Source organism: Fonsecaea monophora, assembly GCF_001642475.1.
Source record: "Fonsecaea monophora strain CBS 269.37 chromosome Unknown Scaff65, whole genome shotgun sequence".
Taxonomy (NCBI): domain Eukaryota; kingdom Fungi; phylum Ascomycota; class Eurotiomycetes; order Chaetothyriales; family Herpotrichiellaceae; genus Fonsecaea; species Fonsecaea monophora.
The window spans coordinates 124,273-141,290 of NW_019173996.1; the positions used below are offsets into that span (position 1 = coordinate 124,273).

The 17,018-nt window shown below is 51.7% G+C and overlaps 5 protein-coding genes across 5 annotated transcripts; 3 read left to right on the plus strand and 2 right to left on the minus strand.

Moving 5' to 3' along the window:
- Positions 1 to 366: 366 nt before the first annotated feature.
- Positions 367 to 1,405, minus strand: AYO21_07960 (hypothetical protein; the record flags this gene model as incomplete). Its single annotated transcript, XM_022657912.1, has 3 exons — positions 367 to 1,133; positions 1,217 to 1,271; positions 1,361 to 1,405. The coding sequence occupies 3 exons, from the start codon at positions 1,403 to 1,405 to the stop codon at positions 367 to 369; spliced, it is 867 nt and encodes a 288-aa protein (XP_022509806.1).
- Positions 1,406 to 2,683: 1,278 nt separating this feature from the next.
- Positions 2,684 to 4,058, minus strand: AYO21_07961 (hypothetical protein; the record flags this gene model as incomplete). The annotated part of the gene is made up of 3 exons (XM_022657913.1): positions 2,684 to 3,571; positions 3,620 to 3,738; positions 3,842 to 4,058. The coding sequence occupies 3 exons, from the start codon at positions 4,056 to 4,058 to the stop codon at positions 2,684 to 2,686; spliced, it is 1,224 nt and encodes a 407-aa protein (XP_022509807.1).
- A 1,070-nt stretch (positions 4,059 to 5,128) lies between these two features.
- AYO21_07962 (hypothetical protein) lies at positions 5,129 to 9,236 on the plus strand (the record flags this gene model as incomplete). Its single annotated transcript, XM_022657914.1, has 5 exons — positions 5,129 to 5,679; positions 5,736 to 5,868; positions 5,916 to 7,479; positions 7,531 to 7,727; positions 7,776 to 9,236. 5 exons carry the CDS (start codon positions 5,129 to 5,131, stop codon positions 9,234 to 9,236), a joined length of 3,906 nt encoding a protein of 1,301 aa, XP_022509808.1.
- A 667-nt stretch (positions 9,237 to 9,903) lies between these two features.
- Positions 9,904 to 13,303, plus strand: AYO21_07963 (hypothetical protein; the record flags this gene model as incomplete). The annotated part of the gene is made up of 3 exons (XM_022657915.1): positions 9,904 to 10,395; positions 10,446 to 13,003; positions 13,060 to 13,303. 3 exons carry the CDS (start codon positions 9,904 to 9,906, stop codon positions 13,301 to 13,303), a joined length of 3,294 nt encoding a protein of 1,097 aa, XP_022509809.1.
- An 827-nt stretch (positions 13,304 to 14,130) lies between these two features.
- On the plus strand, positions 14,131 to 15,905 carry AYO21_07964 (hypothetical protein; the record flags this gene model as incomplete). Its single annotated transcript, XM_022657916.1, has 4 exons — positions 14,131 to 14,296; positions 14,355 to 14,505; positions 14,570 to 15,818; positions 15,870 to 15,905. 4 exons carry the CDS (start codon positions 14,131 to 14,133, stop codon positions 15,903 to 15,905), a joined length of 1,602 nt encoding a protein of 533 aa, XP_022509810.1.
- Positions 15,906 to 17,018: the final 1,113 nt, after the last annotated feature.

Sequence of the window (17,018 nt, forward strand, 5' to 3'; positions counted from 1 at the left end):
GTGAGGTTCTCACGGGCTGGGCAAGCTAGACTGTGAAATGCGGCGATTTTCAATGCATGTTGATCTCGCGCTCGCCCTTAGCATGCGCTGACCACCAATACGCCTGTCAGAAAGTAGTATGAAGAGTGCAGAAACGAAAAATTCACACAGCAGATCCGAGTTCCTTGAAGAACAAGTTTATTCGTCGTTAATAGAGTCAGTTACTCCCAGAAGCGCAGAAAACTCTCGCCCGTTTTTCCTGTATGCCTCGAGTTATTGATACATATACCCATGTAACCCATGTGTCCGTCCGGTAGCATGCCCTCTAGCCCTTGAACAGGCGCCCTTCCCATGCCAGGGGTTTACCAAAAAGCCCCTCTCCAATAACTAGAACAACATCTTACTGTCATCGTCCTTTGCGGGGCTCTTGTGGCTGAAGAACAAGATCTTGATGGCGATGGCCAGGCCGGCGTGCAGCAACACCACGGCCAACAGTAGGACCTGGCTGATCTTCTTCTCCGTCGCACTGATGACGGGATACAGATTCTTGACCAGGAAGAAGACGCTGACCCCATATCCCAGGCCCACGAGGGCGTAGTTGAGCCCGTTGAGCGGCGACCACGAGACCAATGCGACAGCGATCCAGAACAGGTTGCTGTATCCGTACAGCGCCCAGCACTCGACCAGTTCGAGAGACTGTGCGCCGAACCAGCGGAGCGCGCCCCAGAGGCCCAGCGGGATGAAGAGTGTGTATCCGTAAACGAGACCCGCGGCACCGCTGAGCAACTTGAAGTCGTACTCGAAGTGCTTCTTCCCCTCGGTCGCGAGTTTGTGGGAGATGGTCCCCGTGAGGAAGAGAATCACCACGACGGTCGTCGCGATCCAGAAGGGGCCGTACAGGTCCGGGTTCCCGTCCATGATGTCCAGAAACGGGGGCGTGTTGGGGATGAAGGGGAGAATGGCGGAGCGACACCGGTGCAGGACCGTCGAGGTGTCGACGTCGAAGAACTGCGCGTAGAAGGACAGTGACCATAGCATGTGCTTCTGCGGCATCGAGGACGGGTCGTTGGGCAGGCTGCTGGTCGGATTCGCCGAGCCCGAGAGGAAGGGAGTGTCGGGCTGGATCTTGCGGCTCGAGGAACTCGATTCAAAGTCTGTGTGAAACGCACTTTCGTTAGTGGTCCAAACCTCTATAGTACGGCCGCGGGCGGGCGGACCGATTGGGGGGGAGACGTACTGGATGGGTGGAATTCTAGGTCGTCGTCTTGCAGGTCTGTGTGTCCAAGGTCACCCTGGGTCGATGTGGTTAGTTTTCGCGCCGTGCTATTCTCGCACAATTGCGATCAAGGGGACAAGGGAAAGGCGGGGGTGGTTTGCATACTTCTGTGTCGACGTCGACAACGACATCGTAGCCTCGATTGGCCATCTTTGGCGGCGAGAGAGTATGGACGAGCGAGAGTGCTTTTGGAACGGGGTGACGGGTGCGTGACTGAGAGCGAAGTACAGACACGTTTGCCTGTCGGAGTAAGTGATTTGGAGATGGACGTCCGCGCCCCCTTGTGAAGCGCAGCGAAGGTCATACTACAAGAAAATATTTGAAATTACCAAACCAATGCGATCATTTTTCACCAGGATAAGTCCCGTCATTACAAACATGTTGGAGCCAATCCCAAAAGGGGACTCTTCGTTGAATGGCATCCAAGCAATCACGTAAGTCAACTTGTACCTAAGGTCTTTGTTCCAGATTGATGCTCTGCGTTTTGATGCCTGGACCCTTTCTCTTCTACGAGGGTACATTGTATGCGACGTCAGGGGTTATCTCCCGCTACCAATGCTGATCTCCTCAAATATTTGTGGTTTTCGAAGAGCATCTCAATTGCCGAAGTACTGGAAGCATCGTTATATGTCTGGCTACCTGAAAATTCCCTGTCTTTGACCTCACAAAAGCCTGTCGGTGGTGCTTTGCTCGAACGCCAGGGTCGGAACCAGCACCCATTCAAAACAAAGACTTGGTGCATGTCAACGTGCCTGATCCCCTGTATACACCCGTCCCAATGCAGTGCACATTCTCTGCCCTCACTGGTAAGCACATCGGCAAAATGTGCAGACAAGACCTCTCTTGTGGCTATCACTTCTGCCATGTTGTCGTAGCAAAGCGCTCCAAGGCAGATCTTTCCAATTAGATATTGCACTTGAAGCTCGTCATTCATCACACTGCAGCAACATGCTCTCCCGTGCCACAGCTTGCCAGGAAGCGCTGCATTGCCCTCTAATACCAAGCAGGCGGCATTGGCCTAGATAGCTTCCCGTGATTGCTCGGTGATGAGCCAGGGTGATAGCTTTTTGCCAGGAGATGCCCTTGACACACCAATAGACGCCACATTGGAGCACCTCATCCCCGTCCACATTGGCACACAATGCACATTGCAAGAGTTGGAAATATCAGGGTTAAAGAGCATCAAGGATTGGCTCGGGTGGGGTTGTGTGATGCACATGCAGCAAGGGTGGACGGTGGAGTCGGCTGTAGCTTGATCAGAGTATGGTGGTCTTTTCGTCCCAAGCATTCACTCGTAGGACAATAGCACCACGTAGATTTACTCCTCTGCATATGGAGACTTCTAACCTTCGGGCATTCACCCAGTCAGGTCCGTGTAAGATCGAAATCTAAGCTTCTCCTTCCCGGGTCGCGATCCGGTGGGACAGTCTACCGCAGAGTTGAAAAGAAAGTAGTCGCGGTCGATATCATGGACCACAAGATCCTGTCGTGGCCCGTCTTTCGCAACCAGATTGAGAAGATTCCCACCAAGATGACGGCCGTCATCGATGCGGCGGGTTTTCTGTATCTGTAAAGTACTAGTGCTCTCTTGCGCATTAACTCGTGGCTGTGGAGTTGCTGGATTTGCTTCCGGCAAAGAATCTCCGCTTCTTCCAGGCTCTGAGGCTGCTTGATGCAACGTGATGTCTTGAGGACGCTGTAGCGAGAGAGGCGCCACCAGATAAAGCCAGGCAGCCTCTGCGGCGGATGATGGCGAAACAAAGTCACAGCATCCTGGATCCGTGCATCAATGTTGAAAGTCTGGGGTAGTTTGGATATGACAAAAGTCAGGATATCGGACTGATCCGCAGGCATCTCGAGCAACTCCGATCGCCTCGATATTGTGACCGCCGCAAACAAATAGATGCTCATGATTGGTTCATGCGCAAGCAAGAAATCGTACAGCCTGGCAATGTCGCCATAGTCGTAGATATCATGCGCGAAAAGGGAATGAGTTGCCGACAAGGCAAAAATATTCTCGGCCTGGGCAATGTGATTCGCTAGTTCGGGGTCGGCGGCCATCACGACAGCCGATACCAGCTCAAAGTGTTTCGTCGCAGGTGTGATGGTCGGCAGCATGTAGTCGCGAAGACGGAGCAAAGAGATTCGTGGAACGGCAGGCATAGCCTGATGTTTTCCCAGCACAAGGAGGAGTACTTGTACGACATCGTGATAGCTCTGGAAGTAAGAGAGGATTGGATAGCTTCTCAACGCCGACACAATCAGCTCAAAGAGCTCCGCCTTCTTTTGCCCGAGGGACTGTTCCGATTCATCTGACTGCAGTCAGGCCAGTGCCACATGGCTGTTGGGGAAAAGGGCGCAAACCTTTAGGGTAGTATACAAAGGCACGATCAACATCAAGTTGTACTTGATCCTCGTCCGGGTGACGGGGTAGCGATCTCCACCGGTGCTGATTTGAGTGCTCTGGCTGGGCCGGTGCTGTGCTTTCAGGGGTGCAACCCAATAGAATTGGCCCTTCCAAGTTCATGCATCAGTTCAAAGTGCCACGGAGTGTATCGAACTATTGGTGGGCAAGGGGGGACATACAAGCTTGTCGGCGCAACTCGTCGGTCAAAAGACCGCCAGTCGAAGTTGCAAGCGTTACCAGGGCCACGAAATCCCGTTGTCGACAGGCTTCTTGTATTGATTCAGCCTTTGCAATGGCGTCGACATCTGAAAGAGGAACCTTTTCAGCAGAAGCCATAGAAGCTGACAGTTGCTTCTGATTGACAGCTGCACCCACGGTGTCGGCGCCGCAATGCATTGTGCCTTATTTAGCTTGATCGGACGATCGCCATCTGCGTGTGTTGCGAACCGTACGTTTAAGCGACGGTGCGGGCGCAGACGGCCTAGTGCACGCCGCTCTTTGGGTCGAGATTGAAACAGGTCGTGAGCAGATAATAGCCGTGTCACCTCTAGGCCATCAAGACGTGCATGGGGATGGAATTTGACGCGGGCGGTGGTTGATAATGTGACAGGTCGCACAAAGCAGCCGGTTTGACCCCTGTCAGATGTCAACTTTGTCCACACCCAGTCCCAAGCAACCCTCCTTGTTTTATCATCGTGTCATGGATGATTCGGATGGGTTCAATCGAAGAGTGTCAGGGCTCACAGGTCTCGTTGGTCGTCTTTGGGTCACTGGGGTTTGCAGCGATGGATGGATGCTTGAGGGCGAGGACGATGGTGACTCTTGCTCAGGGTGAAGGCAGATGTTTGGAATGACAAGCACCAAGAAAGTTGCGGAGGTGGGGAAGGAAAATCAGCGACCATTTTTCACCTGCAGAACCTGGTGTCCTTTCCAAAGCCCCTGCATTTGCTTGTGTTCGCCAACATTGTCCTCAAGGCCTAACGACAGGTTGATTTCACAGACAACCGACTTGTTTGGATGCATCCTATGCGGACCCCCATGTTGGATGAACAGATGGCGATCCAGTCAGGCGCAAGGCCAGATTTGCTGCTGTCCCTCGGCGTCTTTGACCACCAACCCCGTATTCTGACCGCTGCATTCCTCTGTTCGCGCCGCATGTCTCTCTCTGGAGGTTCCTAGAGTTGTGTGAGAGGGAGAGAGAGGAGAAGGGAGAAGCGCAATACTGTAACAAAATCTAGCCAGGGCGCGATTCACGCACAGAGACGCGGACACAGACTCGTTACGGGGTATATCAACCTCAGCTCTGCCGCTCTCGTTTCCCCTCGCCTCACTTCTTCAGCCTCTTCAATAACCTATACGAAAATTCCTTCCATCATATCCTCACAATCATCATCCTGCTCTGTTCCATTCAAGCTCTACTTCATTCTTGTTCCCCGACTTCCCTCAGCCGTCGCGCGTTGTCAAGCATGGCCTCCAAGAGCCATCATCTTCAGCGAAGGCAATGGGCGGAAGGGCGTGACGAACCTCGGCTGGCCATCCAAGACCGCGTAGGCATCTTGTCGAGGACTCTGAGCTCGAGCTCCAGCATCAGATGGATCCTCCCTGCCCGTATTCGTTCTCCTTCCAACAACGATGTGGTCTTTGTTGGCCCAACTTTCGTCCAGCTTCACGAATTCAAAGACAGTGGACAATTGGTCGTCTTGACTGCAAAGCTAGACTTTGGCACAACAATCACTGATGCTAGAATCGTTTCGGCAGAGTTGAAGTCTGTTCCAATTGTCGATGCGATACTGAAACAAGAGCGGGATCAAGAGCAGTTCAGTATTCGTGGTCAACCCGTAAACGAGACGGAGCCGCCACAAATTCTTGTTCTCATCACCAAAGACAACGAGTTAATCTACGTCTATGCAAGGAAAGATGTCGTTGGAGACGTCAAACTCATCTTCGCAAAAAGACCCTTTTTGGGAGGAGTGGATCTGCCTTCCAGAGAATGTCGAGATATCGCAGTTGATCCCGAGTATGCCTGCCAGCAGCTTCCAGCTCCTGTGAACTGTGGGCTAACTGATGCCTCAGATCCCGTGCCCTAGCCGTTGCTTCACCATCGGGCTACTTTGGAGTCTTCAAGCTACATGACGTGGATAAGATCAAATCCGAGATTGATATATGGGACCCCCTTAACCCCACCTCTTTCCGTCCCTCCGAAGAGGTATGTGTCTATGTCCTCACGAGAGGTTCTAAAACTAACCAACTTAGCAACGATTCATTCAAGTTGCTGGCAAGATCCTTTTGATGACCTTTTTACGCAGCCCAGAAGCCGATCCCACCAAGGTCATTCTGCTCCTGCTGGTCTACTCTGGAGAGGCGGAACAGGGAACGCATCAATACCTCTACAGATGGGACACTCGTCAATCCCTGCAGACGATACAGCCAATGACCTGTAGTGGGCGCAGGTTGAGAGAAGATGAGTTACCCTTGATGCTCATTCCGTCGACGCGACCTTTCTCGTACATCGTTGTCATGGCATCTGGCATCAGTTACTATGAGAATGTCCAATCTTCTCAAATGAAACGAGTCTACTGTCGATGCATGGATAACATAAACACAAGTCTGCAGTGGGTCCAATGGGTAAGACCTAGACGCCACAACCAGTACCTCGAGCGGTGCGATGATATTGTCATTCTGCGAGAAGATGGACTCTTGAAGAATTTTCTCATCGACAAAGCATCCAGCACCAAATTCAGCACCAACAACACCATTGGGCATCTTGGTTTCAGCGTTGACACGGCATTCTGCATGCTGTCGGGCCCCCCCAGAACAGGCGGCGATATCATCATAGTGGGTGGAAGCTTGACAGACGGAGGCGTCTTCCACGTATCAGCAAGAGGATCGCCGGAACGCATTCAGCGTATTGAAACACTCGCACCACTGAATGATATTGCCCTCGGACCTCCGATAGCCATCGATTCTCAAGACCCTTCCATGTGGCAAGGCACACCAGGCAGGCTCTATGCATGTTCAGGTCCTTGTGATAGACATGGACAAGTGTCTGAAATTCGGTACGGCTTAGAAGCGCAAATCGGTTGGGAAATGTCGTTTCCGGAGGCTGCTTTGGTAGAGCGGCTGTTCAGCTTGGAGATACCGGATGCCAACGAACTACTGCTACTAGCTTCTCATACAACCAACTCGTCGATGGTCGCTTTCGAGTTAGAAACTCAAGACATCTCACTTACGGATACGGAGAGCCACCCTGGATTCGATTTCGACCACCCCACGCTTGCTGCGACGGTTATCAATCGGAACACCGTTGTACAAGTGACTACCCATGGCGCGCACGCCATATCCATTGACGCTGATGGAGAAGCCAGAGAATTGAGTCACCTCAAGTCCCGCATCACACATTCAGCCTTCTTCGCCGATGATCAAGCCATTGTCACCGCGAACCGCGTCAGCTCAGGTCATGAACTCTGTGTGATCGATATCGAGACCTCAGAGAATGGGCTGAGTTGCTTCACATGCCGTCCCTCTGTGAGACTGAGACACGTTCCCAATGTGATTTGCTGCATCCCGGCACAGGCCTCGCAGTTGGTTCTAATTGGGACGTCAACCGGAGAGATATTGGGATATACCGAAACACTAGAACTTGCTTTTGAATTCCGAGTTCAGGATCTAAGTGCGCAAGTCGAGAATTCCGCTGTGTCTTCCCTGGTCGCGCTAAAGCAGCCCACCATTGGCCCAACACTGCTGTTATGTGGTCTACGTTCCGGCACAGTCATTTGTCTGGAACTTACTGTGGATTCTGATGACGCCTCCAAAACAGGTATGGGATAAAGATCTTTGATATATGCCCTGATTTCTAACACTCGCATAGCCTTGAAATGTGACGACGTGTATCGCGTTGGGGCAACTTCTGTCCAGATTGTCGAAGAAAAGAGTGAACCAGGCAATCCGCATTATCCATCTGCACTTGTGCTTTGCGAATACACGCTTCATCGAATCACACTCCATCCTAATTCCGCCGTGGTCGACTACACTATGTCTCCTTTGTGGGTGACAGATCGAACTAAGGTAACCCTGTCCTTGACCGTCCTTCGTACTCTGCTAATAAGTGATCAGCCTTCGGCCCAGCCACTGGTCAATGCCGTCCATCGGATCCCGAAGCTTGCATCAGGAGACGAACAACCCGGAGGCTTCCTGATATGCGCTGTTGCAGAGGACTTGCTTTTCTGTTCCGTGATTGCTCAGGAACACGGAATAGCAAGGCACTTGAACCTCAATGGCACTCCCAAGCGTTTAATTTACTCGCGATTCCTCCAGCGGTTTGTCGTGGCGTTCTCCAAAGAAGGCAGTCCTGTGGAAATGCGAACAAGAAGGCACACAGGGGTGACTCAGACCCAGAGTGGAAAGGACATTTCCAGTCCTCTATTAGATAAGGTTCAACGAGTCGGACTACAGCTCATCACCCCGAATTTACAATATCCTAAATCGAAGGATTCAGAGTACAGCACCTTTTCAACAATCGTTACCGGAGATGACAGCGATGTTATCCACGATCTCATTGATTGGGCACCGACCGACGGAAACAATCACTACGAATGGCTGGTGCTTGCTTTGGAGCAAGCGAGCACTGTACCCGGTGCGCGAGGGCCTGGGCGCGTTGTCTGTGTTAACGCCAAAAGCTTGGGCAAGGGCAAACCTGATGCCACCCCTAAACTTGCATTCAGCAGCCGTGAGCCTATCACTGCGATATGTGCATACAAGATGTCGTCTCTCCTGATTGCTGCCGGCAAAGAAATTGTGTTACATCACCTGGATTGGTCCACACGCCGATGGAAGACGTTGGCAAGGCACGCTCTCCCGTCATATGCGAACGCCATCTCCTGTCAAGGTTCGCTCATCTGCGTAGCCACACAACAACATTCGTTATTCGTGCTCGTGGAGAAGGAAAATGCACTGCACCATCATAAGTGTGACACCAAGCTGAGATATGCCAAGGACATTGTCGTCCTGGATGGTTCCACTGCCGTTTTTGCCTCCGCCGACGTTGGAGGCACGGACATCATTGGCTTTTCCGGGCTGACCAAGGGAACCACAGATGCGGTCCCTGCCTTTCATGCAACGGTTCCAGGTCACATCCACCGCTTCCGACTCGATACATCACAGGGACTCCGAAAGACAGACCGAACTCGCTTCTACGGCTGCACTCTTGATGGTACCATTTTCCATTTTGCACTTCTAAAGCATAACGAGTGGAAACTACTTCACTTCATAGAAGAAATGAGCCATATGATCAGGAAACCGATCAAACCGGTGCCCATTAAGAAAAGAGACACGGACAACAAGGCGTATCTTTGGAAACCCCCAGCTTTCCGGCCGAGAGATATGCATGTCCAGGGAGACCGACTCCTCATGATGATCGATCAAGGGCCATACAACCTTCGCAATGTCCTCAGAGGGTCAGAGATGTTGGACAGTTTCAATGCTTTGGTAAAGGAGACTTTGGGGGACACGGAGGAGCCCGTGGATGCCGTGATTGCTTGGATAAGGAAGCTGATGAGGTATCCACCAAGATCTTGATCATGGGAAAGACGGGACAGCGAGACCTCTCATGTCATCAAACGCATGGGGTGCCTTCCTACCGCAGCCTTGGGGAACTGGAGCTGGAATACATGTTGCGAGTGCTGAACGAGGAATGATCAGGCTGAGGATCCACCACCGTGTCCAGATAGTTTTCCTAGCCTCCCCAGAGAGGATAATCCTTATTTTCAATTGTGAGCCTGAGCGCGGGTCACCTCTGTCTCGTGGCGACTGTGGAATAAGGTCAGTTGGCGGGAGCCTCACGGGTGACGAGGCTGCCTCTTAGCGAAGAAGTGCCAAGACAGGCAGCGAAGCCGAACCTCCGCCCGCACTGTTTCTTTCATTGAACGTCACTTTATTTTCTTCTCATTGCCCCACCACCATCCGTTCAGCTTGTTTGTCAATTTCTAGTTGCTACTATAATTCCCCAGTGTTCACAACCTTTAAGTCCGACTCCCCCGTACAATTCTCCCCTAAAAAAAATTTGGTGGCGAAGAACGAAAAGATCCAAGCCTCTGCCCAATAGCCACTACCCGCTTCTACGCCACCAGTCACCCAAGTGCCTCCCCACCAACCTTGACAAAAACTGCACACGACTTTATGTCGCCGCCTCTAAACCGTGAACGCTTTATATCCTTAAAATCCATCCCCCAGCTCAACCTCTGCAATGGCACCTAAGAAGAAGGGCGGCAAAAAGCAGGCCGACGACTGGGAGAACGAGCTCGGTGAGACCGTGGATCCGATAGCCCAGGCTACCGAAGATGCGAAACGGGCAGAAACCGAGAACGATGCCGCTGAGGAGGTAAACGGCGGTGGAGGATTGATGGCAGCTCTGCGCAAGAACAAAGACAGACGTGCAAAGAAAGGCAAACCGGTTGTCAATGACTTTGTCGAGGGCGAAGATGCAGACGGTGTTACCCCGGCCCAACCTGAGAACGACCTGGATGCGAAAGCACCCACCGAAGCAACTTTTGATGATGAGGATGATGATGTCTTTGCGGGCAACGCTCATAAGAAGACCAAGGGTGGCAAGAAACAACAAGAAAAGGACGAGCAACCTGCCAATGCAGATGGCGAAGACGCTGGCGAGGGCGTGAAGTCCAAGAAGGAGAAGGAACGCGAGAAGAAGGAACGTGAGAAGCAGAGAAAGAAAGAACAGGTAACGTGACCGTCACTAATCTGGTTGCTACAATACTAACGAGCAAATAGGCTGCAAAGAAAAAGACTGTCGCCCCGGCGCCAGGTCCCAAGGTTGAGGAAGCGAAGCCAGCCGCTCCTGAGAAGGCCGAAGCCCCTGTCGCCGCACCAGAGAAAGAGGACAAATCGGGCAAGAAAAGAAAAATTCCTGCACATCTCGCTGCTATTCAAAAGCAGCAGGAGGCTCTTGCTAAACAGCGAGAAGAGCAGGCCAAGTTAGAAGCCGCCGAAAGGGCCGCCGAAGAAGAGCGCCTGCGACAGGAAGCGGAAGAGGAGAAAAAGAAAGCTGAGGCAAGACAGCGAAAGAAGGAGAAGGAGAAGGAGAAGAAGGAACAACTCAAGAAAGAAGGCAAACTCCTCTCAGAGGCTGACAGGAAAAGGAAACAGCAACAAGAACTTCGCCTTAAACAACTGCTAGAATCCGGCGTCAAGGTTGCAGGTTTGTCCGAGGGTGTCGAAGAGAAGAAGAAACCCGCCGTCGACAAGAAGCGGAAGGGCCCGAAGAAGGAAGAGATTGACCTCGAAGCCGCTGCTGAACGAGCGAGACAGGAGGCTGAAGCTGCGGAAGCAGAACGCCAACGTCTGGCCAAGGAGGCTGAGGAAGCCGCCGCCGCCGCTGCTGCAGCCGAAGCAGATGCTGCAAAACAGGACGAATCTTCGGAGCTTGACGATTGGGAGAAGGCAGCTGACGAAGACCTTAAAGAGAGTTGGGATGCTGAATCAAGTGACGAAGACGCTGGATCTGCCAAAGGTGCATCAAAGTCAGCCGCCAATGGCAGCGCTTCAAAGACGACTGGAACCAATGGAGCAGTGACCAAACCAACCACATCGTCAAGCCTGCCTATACGGGATTCTGGGCGTCCACCTAAGGAGAGGCCGATCGAATCCGACACGGAATCAGAAGAATCCTCTTCGGACGAGGAAAAGACTGCCACCCAGCGGGCGCTGGCAAAGAAGAAAGCCGAAGCAGCCGCCAGGAGAGCCAAGGCTCACGAAGAGGCCCTTGCGGCCCGGTCTAAGGATAACCTGCGTTCACCTATCTGTTGTATTCTGGGCCACGTCGACACGGGTAAGACGAAGCTCTTGGATAAAATTCGACAGACAAATGTGCAAGAAGGTGAAGCGGGTGGCATCACCCAGCAGATCGGTGCAACCTATTTCCCCGTGGATGCTCTGAAACAGAAGACAGCTGTTGTCAACAAAGACGGCAAATTTGAGTTCAAAGTGCCGGGCTTGTTGGTTATCGACACTCCTGGTCACGAATCTTTCTCCAATCTTCGGTCACGCGGTTCCTCGCTTTGCAACATTGCCATCCTCGTTGTCGACATTATGCACGGCCTGGAGCCGCAGACTCTAGAGTCCATGAAACTGCTTCGCGACCGCAAGACGCCGTTCATCGTGGCCCTCAACAAGATCGACCGTCTTTACGGCTGGAAGAAAATTGATAATAATGGCTTCCAGGACAGTCTTGCTTTCCAGTCCAAGGGAGTGGTGGCCGAGTTTGAGAGTCGACTTGCTGAGACCAAGCTTGCCTTTGCGAAAGAGGGATTCAACTCCGAACTATTCTATGAGAACAAGGATATGCGCCGGTACGTGTCACTGGTGCCAACCTCCGCACATACAGGCGAAGGCATCCCGGATCTGCTCAAGCTGCTGGTGTCGTTGACTCAGGAACGGATGACATCCAGCCTGATGTATTTGTCTGAGGTGGAATGTACTGTTCTTGAAGTTAAAGTGATTGAAGGCCTCGGGACTACGATTGATGTGGTACTGTCAAATGGCGTTCTTCATGAAGGCGACCGAATTGTGCTCTGCGGCACCGACGGGCCTATTGCCACTAATATCCGGGCGCTCCTTACACCTGCGCCGCTCAAGGAGCTCCGCCTCAAGTCGCAATATGTGCACAACAAGGAGTGCAAGGCAGCTCTGGGTGTCAAGATCGCTGCCAATGACCTGGAAAAGGCCATTGCAGGTTCTCGGCTTCTGGTGGTTGGACCCGAAGACGATGAGGACGACTTGATGGACGACGTCATGGCGGATCTACAAAGTCTGCTCAGCAAGATATCCAAAGACAACCGAGGTGTCAGCGTTCAAGCTTCGACCTTGGGCTCTTTGGAGGCTTTACTGGAGTTCCTTAAGCAGAGCAAGATCCCCGTGGCGAACATCGCCATTGGACCGGTGTACAAGCGAGATGTCATGATGGCGGGCACTATGCTAGAGAAAGCGAGAGAATACGCGGTAATGCTTTGCTTCGATGTCAAAGTCGATAAGGAAGCGCAGCAGTACGCGGAGGAGAACGGCATCAAGATCTTTACCGCGGATATCATCTATCACCTGTTCGATGCCTTTACCAAACACATGGAAGAGCTGCGGGAAAAGAAGAAGGAAGAGAGCAAGATGCATGCCGTGTTCCCATGCGTGCTCAGCCCTATCCAGGTCTTCAACAAGAAGGATCCCATCGTCGTGGGCGTGGACGTTGTCGAGGGTGCCCTGCGGCCGTTAACACCCATTGCGGTAGTGAAGACGAATCCGGTCACCGGTGTGAAGGAAATCATTACCTTGGGCAGAGTGTAAGTGAACCAGCATCCCCTGCTACCATAGATGGAGAAAACTAACATGCACACAGCGCATCGATTGAGCGTGAACACAAGGCGATTCCGATCTGCAAGAAGGGCCAGCCGTCCGTAGCAGTCAAGATTGAAGGACCCAACCAGCCTATGTACGGACGACAGCTGGAAGACAAGGACACGCTGTACTCTCTGATCTCGCGCAGGTCGATCGACACGCTGAAGGAATTTTACAGAGATGAGGTGACGCGAGATGAATGGGCATTGCTGAAGAAGCTCAAACCGATCTTCGACATTCCGTAGATCAAAAGAGAGCATGAGATGACAGGAGTATGACAGGGCGTTTGGAGGTCTGAAGAAAAGCATGGCATGACTATTTTCTGCATTTTGGGCTGGACGTATTACGAGTAGGAACGATGGATGGCATGGATACTGAATGGAGCACACTGGACACGATGTATCGATGTCTCGTCTCTGCTCTCTCTTTTCTCTCTCTAGTTGAGCTTCCCCCTTTTATTCGTGGTCTGTTCGTAGAGTTGGACCCTGTGGCATTGTAGTTGTGGAATAGAACATCTCACATGATTGCTTGGAGTGTGGATATATATTTATTGTTATGGGACCAAGTACGAGGTATTCATACTCACTGTGGACTGATGGTTGTGCGTGTCTATATGAGCTGCGGGTGATTGGCTGATAGGACCAACAGTGTCGCCATCCGGGAAACTCATGAACCGACGGGGGAGATTGAATCGTACAACGGGTCCGCATCCAATGGAAGGAGCCAATTCGCCAATTCTAATTCATGGACCAAATTTGGCGGTGAAGAGGCCAATGCCCCCTCAGGAATTTCCGGTTGTACCTCGTAAAAATAAAGCCCTACAAACAACCAACCCCCCGTCCTCTCTTATCTTGGTGGTCTTCGTGGTTGTGGTTGTCGTCGTTGTCCGCTCTCACACTCTAAACAACTTGTGTGTCAGAAGAGGAGGATTTATACGAGCAAGTCGTCGACACGTCGCCCTCGTGATACGACGTTTGCCCAGCTGCAAGGCACAGCGCCCCCATTCGATCGGGTCCTCAAGTCAACCCGTTTGCCGCGGCCCCCTTCACACCAACCCCCCAGCCAATACGCCATGGACGTCCTCGCAAATGCTACGAGCTTTGCTTCTCCTCTCGCCAATGCAGATCTGACGCTTCAGGCGGCCCATGCCTCTGGTGTCTTGGGCAGAGTATGGGCGCAGCTCAATTCTTGGACTGTTGTCTTGACAATTCTCCTGTTATTGGCTACCTACGATCAATGTGAGCACCATGATTGCAGTGAATGCTGTTTGAGGCGGGGTGTTGACCAGTCGTACAGGTAGCTACCAATGGCGCAAGCATGGCATCGTCGGCCCTGCGTGGAAAATGCCCTTCATCGGCCCCTTTCTCGAATCGATGCGACCGGACTTTAGGAAGTACAAAGAGAAATGGGAAAGTGCAGAGCTGAGCTGTGTGTCGGTTTTCCACAAGTATGCAGAATTGGCGCTTTGCTCGCAACATCGGCCTGGCTTGCTAACCGTCATGTCTTACCAGATTTGTTGTCATTGCGGGAACCCGTGATATGGCACGAAAGGTTTTCAATTCGCCAGGCTTCGTCAAACCCACCGTCGTCGATGTCGCGCCCAAACTCCTTCGCCCCACAAACTGGGTCTTTTTGGATGGAAAAGCCCACGTCGAGTACCGCAAGGGATTGAACGGACTGTTCACGCGTCAAGCGTTGGAGATGTATTTGCCCGGTCAAGAGGAGGTCTACAGCAAGTATTTCAAGACCTTCCTGGAGATGTCCAAGGAAAACAACATGAAAGCCACGCCTTGGATGCCCGTGTTCCGCGAACTCATGTGCGCCGTATCGTGCAGAACCTTTGTTGGACACTACATGAGCGAGAAAGTGGTCAAGAAAATTGCCCATGACTATTATCTGATTACCGCTGCGTTGGAACTCGTTAATTTCCCCATCATCATCCCCTACACCAAGACCTGGTACGGAAAGAAGGCTGCAGACATGGTCCTGGTCGAATTTGCAAAGTGTGCAGCCAAATCCAAAGTGCGAATGGCTGCCGGCGGTAGCATTACATGCATTCTGGACGCATGGGTCAAGCAGATACAGGATTCTGCCAAATATCGAGAACGCATCGAACGAGGCGAGAAGGTGGACGATTCTGAGAAACCACCCCAATTACTTCGCGACTTTACGGACTTTGAAATATCACAAACCGTCTTTACCTTCCTCTTTGCGTCGCAAGACGCCACCTCGAGCGCCTGCACTTGGTTGTTCCAGATTATGGCTGATCGACCAGAGATCCTGGACAAGGTCCGAGAGGAAAACCTCCGTCTTCGTGGTGGCGACCGCAACAAGCCCTTTGACATGGATATGCTGGAGTCGATGGTCTGGACGAGAGCGGTGGTCAAGGAGACGTTGCGGTATCGTCCTCCAGTCATTTTGGTGCCCTATGTCGCCAAGAAGGATTTCCCCGTGACTGAAGGCTATACCCTCAAGAAAGGTTCCATGATTATTCCGTCAATCTGGCCTGCCACCCATGATCCTGAAGCATACCCCAACCCCGACAGCTTCGAACCTGAGAGATGGATTACTGGAGATGCCGACAAGCAGGTCAAGAATTGGCTGGTCTTTGGCACGGGGCCTCATTACTGTTTGGGGCAGACTTACGCTCAGCTGAACTTGATGGCGATGATTGGAAAGGCTAGCATCTTGCTGGACTGGGAGCATGAGCCCACTCCCATCAGCGAGGATATTGAGGTCTTTGCTACCATTTTCCCTCAGGTGAGTCAATCGCTGTTATTGAACCATTTATATCGCTAACACTGATGGCAGGATCACTGCAAGCTGGTCTTTTCTGAGCGGCCATAAAGCATTGTTTTGTTGATGTTTTGCATTTCAGCGATAGACTTTGTTGCTCGGGCTGGTCAACGTCGGAGGGTCTGTACATATACAGCCGACGAATATTCCACGGCTCGTGTCGGAGAAGCACAGCCTCGTCCCTGTGAACTAGGTTAATCAAGTCGCTCCCTCGTTGCGACTGTAGAGATAGGGCGGTTTTGAATAAGGCCGGTCCATGGGCACCAAATGTGCGGTGGCTTTACATGGGAGAAACAGTATGAGTGGTTGTACATAGTTAGCCAGGAATGCGAACGAGCTTGGATAGCCGGCGTTCTTAATAGCAGACGGAGACGGGCTACGTGTATAGGATACGTGTTTGCCGAGTCCATAGACGAATAGAGCCCCTCCAGACTTACTCTGGGATTGGTCTGTCGTTTTTTTAATGCCGAAACATTTTCTACAAGGTGGTCGAATATTCCTCTTTGGGTATTCTATCATTTCTCTAGGAGTACTTGGTGCAGACACTAATGATGCACAGTGGCCAGCAGATCAGAGAAACATTCCCTACTACCTATTTCCATTGTGTCGCAGTCACCTCAATATGAAGATATGCGGAATATGACTTCTGTACTTGGTAATGGATGGTGAATCGAGGGAATTAGTAGAAAGAGGCGCTAGATCTCCTTAGTAGTTACTATCCCTATTCAGGAACTTACGTTAATATTTCTATTAGGGATAGTTTACCGAATTTCATGTCCAGAATTCCCTTTTTCGACTTGAAGAGAATGACTGGGTCCTTTGGTTGTTGACTCCATGACTTGATAGAGTCACTTTGACGGGTATAGAGGGAGAATCGAGGCGAGCTGTTCTAACGCTTCATGCTGGAGAAGATGATCAAGCCAACTCGCCCAAGTCAGTCTCGGATTCGATCCAGGGGAGACATGGCCGTCATTTCCAGCCTTATCACTTCGCGTCCTTCGCAAGGAATTCTACCAAACCCGTCTGCTGAATACAAGCCTTTTATCTCTTTCCCGAATTCCAATATCGATTTGCAATGACAATATAAAAACACATCATGAACACTGTGTCAATGTCAAGTTTACCCAGTCTCGGATTGACGCGATCGCTTCCTGTGGTTGCGCC